The sequence below is a fragment of the Camellia sinensis genome, chromosome 9 (genome assembly GCF_055761805.1).
Source record: "Camellia sinensis isolate YWXY chromosome 9, ASM5576180v1, whole genome shotgun sequence".
Classification (NCBI taxonomy): Eukaryota; Viridiplantae; Streptophyta; class Magnoliopsida; order Ericales; family Theaceae; genus Camellia; species Camellia sinensis.
This window is the reverse complement of record NC_138969.1, coordinates 70,643,418-70,656,814: the sequence shown is the minus strand read 5'-3', so window position 1 is coordinate 70,656,814 and position 13,397 is coordinate 70,643,418. Positions and strand designations below refer to the sequence as shown.

The 13,397-nt window shown below is 36.4% G+C and overlaps 1 protein-coding gene across 7 annotated transcripts; it reads right to left on the bottom strand.

Moving 5' to 3' along the window:
• Positions 1–4,895: 4,895 nt before the first annotated feature.
• Positions 4,896–13,016, bottom strand: LOC114321559 (zinc finger BED domain-containing protein DAYSLEEPER). Of its 7 annotated transcripts, XR_003650346.2 has the most exons (5): positions 12,690–13,011; positions 6,608–8,514; positions 6,459–6,517; positions 6,288–6,348; positions 4,896–5,289 (listed from the first exon to the last, which is right to left on the bottom strand). XR_003650346.2 is itself a non-coding variant. In XM_082887062.1 (4 exons), exons 3-4 carry the CDS (start codon positions 7,278–7,280, stop codon positions 6,501–6,503), a joined length of 690 nt encoding a protein of 229 aa, XP_082743188.1. In that variant the 5' UTR covers positions 7,281–8,514; positions 12,690–12,801; positions 12,911–13,016; the 3' UTR covers positions 4,896–6,500. The 7 variants fall into 7 exon arrangements, 3 of the variants coding, with proteins under 3 accessions (XP_082743188.1, XP_028124525.2, XP_028124524.2); XR_003650345.2 differs by having other exon boundaries at positions 6,288–6,517; XR_014339952.1 differs by having other exon boundaries at positions 4,896–6,517; positions 6,608–6,874; positions 8,387–8,514.
• Positions 13,017–13,397: the final 381 nt, after the last annotated feature.

Below are 13,397 nucleotides of genomic sequence, written 5' to 3'. Positions count from 1 at the left end.
CCCGTCTATGTACTGGTCCAAATGCCTAGCCGCCACCAGTTCCTCCAAATGTTGTTTGAGCGGCACACAGTCCTCCATTTGGGTTCACCTCGGATTTCACTTAGGATGCGGTAAATAGGGATTTTAAAGACAGTGGTGATGCTGGTTCGTGTTTTCAACTTTCTCTTGGCATCTTCCTCTTCATTATGAAGAGTGTTAGCTCAGTCGTTTCTGCGACTTTTGTTCCTATCATTGCAGTTTGAACCGCGATGTTGGTTTCTAGCTCGGTCATTTTTGCGGTTGTCCTCCTGCTCCACCTAGTGAACCTTCCCTGCCACTCTTCTGTCCACCGCAATCGGATTTGCCTTCTCGGTTACGATGGCGGCATCATCCTCTACTCGAATATGTTCGTTGATCTGCTACATCAAGGATTCCATGGTTGTGGGTTGGTGCATCGTGAGCGAGTCTCACAGCCTTTGTCCGACTAGGAGACTCCGCTTGTATTGGGCGATCGCTAGACTGGTGGGGTAATTGAGGATCTCATTGTAGGTTTCCCAGTACTTGGCATTGTATGCCTTCAAAGAGCCTCTAGATTCCATCTTAACGCTCAGGAGATGGTCAACCTTCTTCGGTGTTCGAGTATTGGTTTTGAATCTGGTGACGAAAGCCTCTGCTAGTTATTGCCACCCCTCGATGCTCCGCTCCGAAAGTCTTTCGAACCGCTTCAGGCCTAGTTTTCCCAAACTTGCTGGGAATATGAGACACACCAAGGCGTCATTACACCGGTAGCCAGCCATTACTTGCCGGTAATGACTCACGTGCATGTACGGATCCGTTATGCCGTCATATAGTGTGAACTTAGGTTGGTGGAATCCAGCAGGGATTGGCGTGCTCTCGATTTCTGGGGACGGTGGGGTAGCGGTAAGTCTCGCTAGCTCTCTGTCCACTGGCACTGGGGCCATCACTCTAGGTGCCGACATTGCCACTTCCTCACTGCAACAGATTTGGAGACTCAGCCTTTGCAACGCTAGCAATCTTCGGGTCTCTTTACGGTGAGCCCGCTCCTCCAACACATCCCTCAGGTCCCCCAAACGGGCGGAGTAAGAGTATCTCAACGTCGTCGATGGACGTGAGGAACGGTAGTTACTGTCGCGAGTGTAAGATCTCTCTACCTGTGGGTCGGAGTCTCCAACCCCATAGCTTCTGGTGATAGAGAGAGAGAGGGCATCCTATCTTGGCGACGACTGCCAAAGCGAGGGGGCAGGTGCGCTCACTGTGGTTACACTCTCCAGCAACACCCTTCCTCTTGATCTGACACTTTAGCGCCTCCATTTCAGCCATCATCTTGCGAATGAGGGCGTCCTAGTCTCTAAGTTTGTGCTCCAAGTGCTGAGCATGTGACTCTTCCCGTCGTCATCGACCCTCTGGACTCTTTAAGTGGTCAGTGCTCCTTGCGCATTTGTCTCGCACACCTCTGGAAGAGGTCTCCAGGCCTGCCATAGTCAAAACAGCAGGAGGGCCATCTCTCCGTCGAACAAACTCTGGTGTGATACCATCGACAACGGACAACGGAGTTTCATCATTGTTAGCCATGAAAACGGTCGAAAAAGCTTGAAGAACAAGGTTTGTTTGTCAAAGTTTTCCCACAGGCAACGACAATTGTATGGGGGTGCAATATTCTTCGTTCTCCGTACTCCTTGAGCCTAAGCTTCACGTAACGCTGCTTAACCTGAAAACAGAAAGAAAGTGAGTTGTTCAGCGGTGTGCTACCGGATAAATCCTTCGACGATCAAGTTAGCACACTTGGAGAAGAAGAAGAATGTAGAGAGCGCTCTAGAGAAAGAAAGTTGTGAATTCCTTCAGATTGTTTACCTTTAACGTCTCTCCATTCCTCCTTTTCTAGGCTGGCCATGCAGCCTCAGAGATTGTGGGCGCACTACCTCTGCTGTCCTTCCCTGGACAGGCGGTTGTGCTCCCCTCTAACTTCTTTACATGTGTAGAGATCAAAACTTCCAAACAGTGTTTGTCGAACCGCCAAATGGTATTGACGTATACCAGGAGTGGATTTTCCCTTCTTTATATCATTGGTCCAGGTGGCTCACACAGCCGGGCTGCCACGACTGACCTATCACTCGGGAGAAACACTACAATGACTGGGATGACCAAACTATAATAAATCGGTCTGTCTGAACTGATCGGTCGTGAGGCGCGCGGTTTGACATCTTAGTCTTGCCCCGCTACCTTGTAAAACATCTCGGCCCAAATTCAATCTGGACTATCCGTGGCTCGGCCCAACGCATCATTGCAGATCTAACCGAATATCAGGCCGAATCACAGCTCGATTGAGCACCTACATGTCTCCTTATTTTGGTCGACGGTCTGCTCGGCCAAATGTAATGACCGGGGAGCCACGTTGGTTCAGTTCGGTTAGACATAGTGTCTGGCCCTCACAAGGCCCAACCTCATACCCCGCGCTACCATAGCTCGGCCCTATTGTTCGGCGTAAATCCTTCTCTCAAATAACATGAAAACAAAAGTGTGTTGTGGAAATACGCATGTATTTGCAAAATAACACTATTGCTCCAATCTATTTGACCACATTTGTTAACAATTGTACAAATTGTTTATCGTGAATTTGTACCGTTTCGTTTTATTATGCTGGCATCACAATTTTGCATAATAAAAATCAACAATTGCCAAGTTTAACAAGAAAATATTTCGTGACAATCTAAAAGAAAGAAGATTTTATTTAGTGATCTGTAAATAAAAAATAACTTGTTAAAAAAAATGAATCTTTTTTACCCTCAATGTTTCATGACGTAATTTTTTTTTCTTTAACAAGCAAAAACAGATTGTTTTAATAACATAATTTACATTTCTCATATACACACAAACAATCTTGTAATATACTTCCCACTGCCTCCATCAAAAAAGCTACTACGCTTGCGGTCACGCTGCCAACACACATGCAATAATGGCCCTCACATTGGCCATTTCAATGTCTTCATCTCTTGGCATCATTATTTCTCCAATTATTGTCATTGTTGGGTGGGCGGGAAGGTTCAGCGTTTTGTAGTCCTCGACATTTTGGATATTTTGCATTACTTCATCAATGAGGCTATTTCGTCTTATAAAATTATGTAAGGTCATTGATGTTGCAACTAAGGAAACTTGTACTGTCCAAAAATCATATTTCATCATGTTCTTCAAGATTGCCTACCTTGATTTCCACGCCCCAAACATTCTCTTGATGTAACTATGCAACGACAAGTGTGCCCTATTAAAGCGTTCGTAGTCGTACCGTGGTCGTCGGTTGTGATAAACCAATAAGTGATACCGGTTTCCCTTGAATGGTGCCAAGAACCCTTTCTAATTATTATACCCACTATCAACCAAGTAGTATTTATCTACAGATAAAAAATTATTATATATCATGCAACATTTACATAAAGTAAAGAAATTTACAAAAACTAGTGCATATATATCAAATAATTATTGCATACAATTTTATTAACAATCAACTTTTATCTGGTTTAGGATACGGGAATCGATGCACGTTATTACTTGTAACATAATGTAAAACTCTACTATTGTGCATGCTCCGATCCTAGCCACAGGAAACAAAAGTGAAGTATAAATCAAAGTCACACACCGCATTAATATTTTGTGTGGGAATTTCTTTGTGGCCACCGGTACGGCCCTACGTCAGACTATTTTATCCAGGCCACTATGTGCTACAAATGCAGTCCTATCTCACATGTCTGTGTTAGTACGGAGTTATGTTACACATTGTTGCAAAAATGTAAATTTGTGAAGCATGTGTTAAAGAAAAAATACAAGTATTGCACCTGGAGCGACAAGTATTGTGTTTGCGATTGTAGATGTGGGTGCTGACGTCGTTGCACAACTGTTGGGTCTAAACTTCTACTATGGACGTCCGTGAAAGATATCATTGCCTGCAACACTTCGTGGAAATTTCTTGACACCGTCTCCTCGGAGTGCTGAAGTCGTTCTATTAATGTCTTCTAGGCAAGCCCTACAAAATATTTATGAAAATAGCCACCTTTTGTTTGACCTCTAAATTGTGCTCCCATTTAGGTATCGGCAGGCTAAAGTCGACAAGAACTTAGCATAACAACAAAAAAAGGCTCTTCGGCATGCGTATCACATCTTCGCAATGCCCATGATGGCCTTGAAACAAGTCGTAAATCCATAATTGTCCCGTTAGTATAGAAGTATTTCGTGGTACTTTGTGGAAATTGTTGTAATAATATGTTGCTGCACTGTTGCACACTACCAACAAGTTCGAATCAGTTCCCTCTACCATGTCGGCAGCAATTTCATCAATTGAGCCTCGTAGTCATTGGTTACCACCAAAGTTAGTAGCATCGGTTGAGAATAGTAATCACAAACAATGAAACTTGTGCAACTCATAAATTTGTGAAGTATTCTAACAAATATTGCAATAGTTGGTTGGTGTATCATACTGTCCACAACTTGAAACTAAAAACATTTATTTTAAAAAAATAAATATATATACAACAAACAACAAATCCGTTGTTTGCATAAAAAAAAAATTATGTATACTTTTTTTGAATTTGTCTTTATTTAACAAGCAAAAAAATATAACGAAATTATTGCATATACCAAATTTTTTGGTAAAACAAGAGAAAAAATTGTTTATTTGGCAAACATTTTTTTGACAACTAAATGAAAAATACAATCCACAATTCAAAAAATACCCTCAATTTTGTGTTTTCAATAACCAAATGAAATAACCCACACCTAGGCCTGTCAACGAGTCGGATCTGTCAAAATCCGATCCGATCCGATTAATCATTAACCCGAACCCGAATTCGATTATTAAAAATCCGATTACTCGTGATTTGATCAGATCCGTTTTCCACAGATCTTTCTCTCTCTCTCTCTCTCTGATTAGCCAGCCATATAAAGTCAATAAAATACCAATTATAAAAAATTATTGTTTGTAACATCAAATTTTGAATGCTTATACTACTCATAAGATTATACAAAACTTTTTTTTTTTTAGTATCTAACACAATCAATGTTTTTTCTTGAAAAAAATAAAAATAGAACATAATAAGGGGAGATAAATACAAAAAGCAAACAGATCAACCCCTCATCTGAGTATAGCTAAAAAACCTAAAACAAAAAAGCAAGTATAGATGAAAACAACATTAACAGGAACACAAATGGATAGAACCTCCCTAAGCTGGCCTAAAGCTAAAACAAAAAAACTAAACCCTTAATCATTCCAAAGATGTAAGCATCCATAAAGCTAGCCCCAACCTGCATAGAGAAAACAACACAAGCCATGAAAGAAAAGCAGTCAAGAAAAAGAACTTGGAACACTAATAAATGTATATAATTGGAATTGGCGTATATCTTAAAGAGTATGTAATGTAATGTAATGTAATTCTCATGGCATATCCCAAGCGATAATGGTAGAAACTCTGCTACCCAAGGTGATAGGATATGAAAGCCTCCCTTTGGAAAAAAAAAATTCAAATATAATGAATTAAAATTTAAGGTGAATTAAGTTTTGGCAAGATAAAAATATCAAAAAATGGGTCATAATGTCCGTCCCCTTTTCATAGACACACATAAGTTTGACTAGGGTAAGGCAATAATTGGTGAAAAAGGTATACAGAGATCCTACAGTGGGTGTATATGACAGAATGATATTTAAGTACTAAGGGCAACATACAGTAAGAGAAGGGCAGCCCCATTGCCAGAGCAATAGTGGCTACTTCTAGGGTAGAGCACAATCACTCAATGCATCAAAAAAGTTTTTACTCGACCCCAGCAATAGAACTACCCTCAGAGAAACTCAACAGAATTTTTAGACAAACTAAACAATGTAAATCTTGATAACAATAATTAATCCAAAAATATCAAGCTCCAAGAAGAAAAGTTATGTACCCACATTTCACCACAAGAGGGGTCACCTCTTTCAAAGCCAAAAATAGTGAGACATCTTCAATTCTAAATTACAAAGCCAACGAGAGTCAAAAGTTGACGGGGGAAAAATGTCAAAATTCTGATACACTTCCAATGTCAGTAATAGTTTACACCACAAGAATGGTGATGCAAGTCTTTTACAAACAATTTTTAGTTGCAATCAAACACTTATTGGTAGCTTTACAGGAAAAAGAAACCTCTTGAAACATAAGTTTATTCTAGAGAGAAGTATAAAGGACTGACCTAAGCTAAAGCATAAATAAGCAGTTCTAGTAAGAGAGAGAGCAAATAAATTGTATAAAGGAGACATAATTAAAGCTATATACTCATGATTCTTCCAAGTCAATAACTTTGATAGCAACCACTTTGTTAAGCTCATTATCAAACCTGCAAATCAAGAAAGCTACTACCTTAATATGCAAACAAATTATCAAATTATGTCATAATAAGATGAATAAATGAAAAACCAAGTGATATAAAGTACAAACAAAATTCACCAAGGCATCAAAACCAACACAGAAACAATCCATCTACTCATGTCAGCATTCGTCTACATCTGCAATTTCAAAATAATGTGACATTAAGATATTTATAGAACTAAACTAAAGGACATCTAATTATTTAAAAACTTCAATATTTCACTTACTTATATTTTTGGTTGATTCAATCCAATCATTGTAAGTGATCAAGGCCTCCACAATATCTGGAAGTAATGAAGAAAGTGTCTCATCAATCACCCTACCTCCTACACTAAACGTTGCCTCTGATGCAACCGTAGTAGCTAGAACACTTAAAACATCACGAGCCGTCCTTGCCAACGTAGGAAATTTTGCTTTATTCACTTTCCACCAATGTAGAATATTGAAACTCTCATTACTTGGAAACACCAACTCCTCCAAGTATTGCTCCACCTCTGATTTTTGATAGGCATGAATGTTAGAAACATGTTCTTGGGCATACCACGTATGAAAAGGAGCCAAACTTTCTTGTTTCGAAGAATTGACAAGCAATTGACTACCACTTGAGCTACTATTGTCAAAAACAAGTGCAATGCAACTCATAGAATCAGAAGAATCACTCCTATACTCATAAAAAAGATCAATAAAACCATTACGGATCCTCTGATTATGCTTATTAGCATCAGCACCATAAATAAGCCCAAAGTAGTATTCCACCAAGTCCATTTTAAATCTCGGATCAAGAACCACTGCAATTGCTAACACCAAAGAACATTCTTCCCAATATTTTTGAAATTTCACTCTCATTGGACCAGCAATCAATCGAATGCGATCATACTCACTTTGCTCCCATTTTTTCATTTCAAGTTGAATAAGACAAATATTGGGAAAAAACACATTTGAAGTAGAAAAAGTGGTACCACTAAAGTTAGATATAGCATCAAAAAAAAAAAATATTCAAGCACCCACATATCACATTTGCTACATTCCACTCATCCTCAGAAGGATTGTGCTTATATTGTTTGTCAATTTTCCCTAAGCCGTGGAATGCACTTTTCAAATCTAATGCAGCTTCAAGCATTGAATAAGTGGAGTTCCATCTGGTAGGAACATCGATGGGGACTTTCTTTTTATGATGTAACTTAACATGATTCATTGCAACATCAAATTTTTATTTTCCATAAGGAGACCTCCCTAAATATCTCACACTTCCACAGATTTTTGAAATAAGACTCCCAATCACCCTGAACAACTAAATTCAATATGTGCGCACTACAACGCACATGAAACAATTGTCCACCCAAATGCAATAATCCTTGGTCATGTAGCCATCACTTTAAGAGTGTCACCATGACATCATTACTCGTTGCACTATGGACTAAACAAATGGTCTCCATCATGCGGGTAATCAATGCGTATATAAGCAAGGATTTTCTTCTTTAACTCCCAATCATTAGTCACATAATGGGCAGTCAAACATGTATAGGTAAAATTTTGATGGTCTGAAGTCCATATATCAGTGTCAATGTGATCTTAGAAGAGAGTTCATCCAAAAATTGATATAACTTGGCATTTTCTATTTCATAAACATCAAGGACATCCGGCCTAACAGTGTTACAAGAAACGAGTTTGAACATTGGTTGAAGATTATTGCAAAATATTTCAAAAAATTCATGCTCACCCATGTTGAAAGGATAATTATGCTTGATTGCCATCCTACAAAAATCCATACGACTTCTCTCTTAATCAAATTTAAAAGTTGCAGCCTTAGAAGTAGATTCAGAAGCAGCCTTACTAGCATTCCTAGGGGCATTTGGTCCTTTAAGTACTGGACATGTCTTCGACAAATGATTTTTTAAATGACTAGTCCCTTTCCTACTCTCTCCAACAAATTCCCTATTGCAATGCTTACATCTAGCTATGTCATTTCCATTAGGTCCTTTAAATTTGACAAAGTCATTCCATACCTTTAAAGTTAGTTTTTGAATCCTCTTTGTGGGTCCTTGAGATACATCGTCATCCAATTCGGCATCATCAACAATAATATGTTTGCTATAATCTGAAGACATCTTTGGCTCAAAAACTCAAATATGCACTGCACAAGAAATCAAACATAAAGGAGCAAGAGTTGGCAAGATAATTATGCATCGAACAGAACTGCAGACAAGCAGAAACAGTGTGCACCCAACACTTCAATTTGGAAATTATATAGATTTGTGTGCATGTGATCAATCTATTGTACTGGCATGCGGAATTCATTTAAAAACAACAAAACTGATAACCCAATTTATAATCAAACTCACAATTGGAAGTCTGAAAAATCAAATAAAAAAATATAAAAGAAAAATCAAGAATGCTTGTTAACATGAAGGAAAAACCTAATAAACCACATTCAATGAAGTGGAGAAAAACTTGACAATATGATTCCACTGAAGAGGCAAATATCCCTCCATCAAAAGATACCATGCAACTTAAGCATTTCTCTGTTAAAACATAGGGCAAGTCTGATCCTACAACTAACCAATCTTTTCTACAATAACTCAAATTTAACTCATGTTTGAGAATGTTTCTGTGATTCACCGATCAATATACTAAATTTAGGTGAAATATGGTTTTCTAACATCTAAGAAACAGAAAACCCAGAATCTGAAACAAATTATGACATATAAATGATATGTGTAGATGAGTAGGAAGAACCAAAGTGTAGCAAAATGAAGCCTCGTTGTATTGAACCATGCAAACAAAGATTAGTAAAGTAATGCCTTCCTTCTTGAAGCATTAGTAAAAAAATGATGTCTCAATCCACTAATTTTTTCAAATAACCAAACAAAGCAAATGAGACTCAGGATCTGACATTTATTCTCCTTGAGAGTTGGTGCTTTGTACAAAACTTCCAAGACCCTAAACATGATTAAGCTCTCTATTATTCTCTCTCTTTCTTATCCATTCCATAGCCGCCACCACCACCTAAACTAAAGCTGATGTCACCTTGAGCATCATTTGAATTTTGAAGTTTTGAATTCTGTAACTGACTAAAAATCTAGAAGAAAAGAGAAAGTAACCCCACCAAGCCCATATAAACCCAAGTGCTATCAAAAAGCAATCTTCTCTGAAGTCAAAGACAACAACTAGTAAGTGGACTATCTTATTATCCCAAGGAAATATAGTAACTGCCTCCAGAAACCAAAATCGAGACCGCCATATATATTCAAGTCACAAAATAAAATATGCAAACATGACTCCCAATCCCAAATAAATAATACTTCAGTGATGAAACATTTTGTCACCAATAAAACAACATTTTGTCACCAAAAAGCCTCATTTTTGTCACCAAATAGTTGTTCAGTACCATATTTATAACTTTAGTTGACGAATAAATTTGTCACACATGTTGATAATTGATAAGGGAATAATTTCATCACGATAAGATGTAAAGTTGACGAAATTTTTCGTCTCCAAATGTCATACATGGGTGACAAAATATATTTCGTGGCAAAAATATATATACATGACGAAATGTTTAGTCACCAAACAACAAAATCAATGAAAACTTTTATATATAAGTTGCAATAAATTTTGTCACAAAACATATTTATTAGCAACGAATAATCACTTTTTCGTAATAACAAGTACAAATGACGAAAAAATTTGTCACTAAACTTGTCCCATATTTTATATTTCAATTTAAATTATTATTTCACAAATATTCTTGCTCATATCCCAATTGCCTTTTAAATGTACTAAGAAATGCACCAGCTATTATACACACTCCACACAAAAAATTTACTCAACAATTTATATTATAAATCAAAATATATCCATCAAACAAATTTAATAATAATCCATTAAGTATAACAAAGAAAAAAAAAAAAAAAACTATCATAGCAAATCCCAAAATGAACCAATGTGGAGTCCGCACAAAAAATCAACTCTAGATCTTGATTTACAACTAGAACTAAGTATTAGTTTAGGGGAAAAAAAAAAAAAATTCAGCACTTGATCTTGATTTGCAAGTATGCTTCCAAACGTCATCAAAAACTAATCTACAAAGAAAATAAACAAGGAAAACATTAATATATTAGCAATTACATCTAAACTCATATTTAAATAATTTATTTTATAAACCAATTTAGTAGAAATGCATATAACAATAAAAACTTCAAAGAGTTAAAGTGATCCTTGATGACAAGCAACATGGATAACAAAAGATTACAGGAATAAAAGCAAACTTCATGGTAAGAACAAAGGACAAGAAAGCAATTACTAACAATTAACAATAGAGGACTTAAATTAGTACTGAAAAAAAATCACTGTAAATAAATTAATTCTTCAGGGCAATAGCTGTGTAGGTGTTATATGAGAGGAGGGAGATGAATGATATATGACAGACCATGGGACAAGAAAGGGAAAAAAAAAAAAAAAAACTAGAGTGACAAAGTTATAAAGGATGTGGTAGTGATGTGATAGACAAGGAAATTTGACAGAAAATTAAGGGTAATATTGATTTGGTGGTTTGATTATGTGACTTTGATTTCAATTGTCTTGCAAGACTTGTGGTCATTTGTTGTTGCTTTAAGGATTTGGTGGTTTGATTATGTGACTTTGATTTCCCTCCACATGCACTTAATTAATTTCCCATGGCTATTTGTGTAAGTTAATATACGTCAACTCTTGCTTATCTTTTCTCAGGTATACATATATTCCAACGGTAACAGATTGGTACAAGGGCTCATATTCTCAATATGAAAGAAAGTACTTGTGTGTATTTTTCGATACCATAGTGGGGTATATTACACACTCCTTGAATGAATTCCTTTGTTTTAAAAAACTATTATATTATTGTTTTATTCTAGGTAAATCATCATTCACTACTATTATGTGTAGGAACAAGAAAGAAACAAGCAGTTATGTTGAAATATCGGAATCTATGGGAGTAGATAGGCCATCAGAGATTTTATTTGTGACTGATGTCTATCAAGAAGCCATAGCTGCCAAGGCAGCAGGTAAGGTGCTTAACTTTTGATCTTTTGGAAAGGTTTGAATGATGCAAACCATTGATTAGGCCGAATGTAAGGAGAAGAAGACTTGATGACAAAGAAAGACAATGTATAACATGTAAAAATATCCTACTATGCATTTTGATAAATCAATGACATTTACATTCCAGGTGGGTTAAAAAGTCTCTCTCTCTCTCTCTCTCTCTCTCTCTCTCTCTCATAAGTTTATAGAAGTTATGTTAGTGCTAACTTTTAAAGTAAAATTGCAATTCACTAATGAAACAGTCAGGCTCACCAATATAGTTCCAGCAATTTTCAGAAAAGCACTAAAAGAAATCAATTATAAAGGCATGTCCATATACAATTAAGTGGTCAATTTCTATCAATGCCAACAGCTTTGAATTTATTCCTACAAAGAAAAATACATCCAATTTGACATACCTTAGCATAATAATAAATATTTTCTTTCTTTTTGCCATTACCAACAAGACCTAAATTAAAATAAAATCACAATTCAAAGTTGATTTTGATTTTGATTTTTAATCAAACACTATGGAAACACAAAAGCAAGATAGTAACAACATTAAATTCCAATCTCAGTGGCACCAAGTACCATTACAATAGAAAACACACACTATAGGCATTAGCTTGAATATGTTCTACCCAAAAAATGGGTGTGGAAAATATCGCCCAACCTGCCTACGCAATTCAAAGTTCTAGAAAATTCTATCTCTGCTTGTGCAAATAAAATGATAGTAAGGCTGTGTTTGGGTCATGGAATTGGGGTAATGATTTGGAAATGGAAAGGAAAATGTGAGGGAAACAGTGGAAAAAACACAGTCTAATAGACAACAACCACCAAGTTGAAACTGCTTAAATAAATCAACTGACCCACTGATTCATAATTGATAACAAATATATGATATTACATTCAAACAAACAACCCAAAGTACCCATCAAATAAAAAATATATAGAGTCCCAAAAACATCCAAGAAAATGTTTCAGAATTGATTTTCCATTCAAACAAACAACCTAGACTTCTTATATAAAGGAGAAACACAAGTACAAGGTAGTAAAAAGCAGATACAATGACAAACACAAATGGAGCACAACCATAAACCCGCAAAACAAAAATTCAAAATAGATACACTAGATCCACTCGAAGAACATCAATCGTCAAAAAACCAGAGAAACCTAAGCCCAAGCTTAGAAATCAAAAACAGAACAAAAATCAAAGCCAAAAATTCAGAGAAAGCTTAGAAATTCAATTACCTGAAATAGTTTGATTTTGAGCTCTCTTGATCTGAGCTTGTTTCGTCGAAGTCGGAGAAGAAGACGATGAAAGATAGATTTGATACTGACCAGAGAGCTCACCGAAGAATACCTAGATCAGAAACAACAGAGAGCTCAATTTGGCTAAGTTCATCGTCATGAATCGGAGCAGGAAGAGACGATGAGAGAGAGATTTGATTATGAGAGATCTGATTTCAAACCTAATGCATTTTTCAGATCTAGTATTATTCGATGACAAATGATGAAAGAGACGATGAGAAAGAGATTTGATTCTGAAAGATCTGATTTGGTTTCTGGGAATTCAATCTAATTGGGTTAGGCAAACAAATGGACCAGATCGTATTTATCCGAATCCGACCTATTTTAAATCGGGTTACGCATATACGGATTAAACAGATATTCGGATTCAGATTTGTATAAATAGATCGGGTTAATTGGATCGGATTCGGATCAGATTCGGGTTATACTCAATCTGTTGGCAGGCCTGCCCATAACCTTACTGTATGAAAAATAAAATAAAATTATTACAAGATAAGTTTTCTAAAAAATACTAAGGACCAGGACAAAAAATGAACCTTATTGTATGTAAAAAAAAATTATTATTTGTTGTGAAACACTTATATAAACCACATGTATAGACATTGCATTACGAAATAAGTTGGTGAAAATTGGTTTTTGTTATGCAAA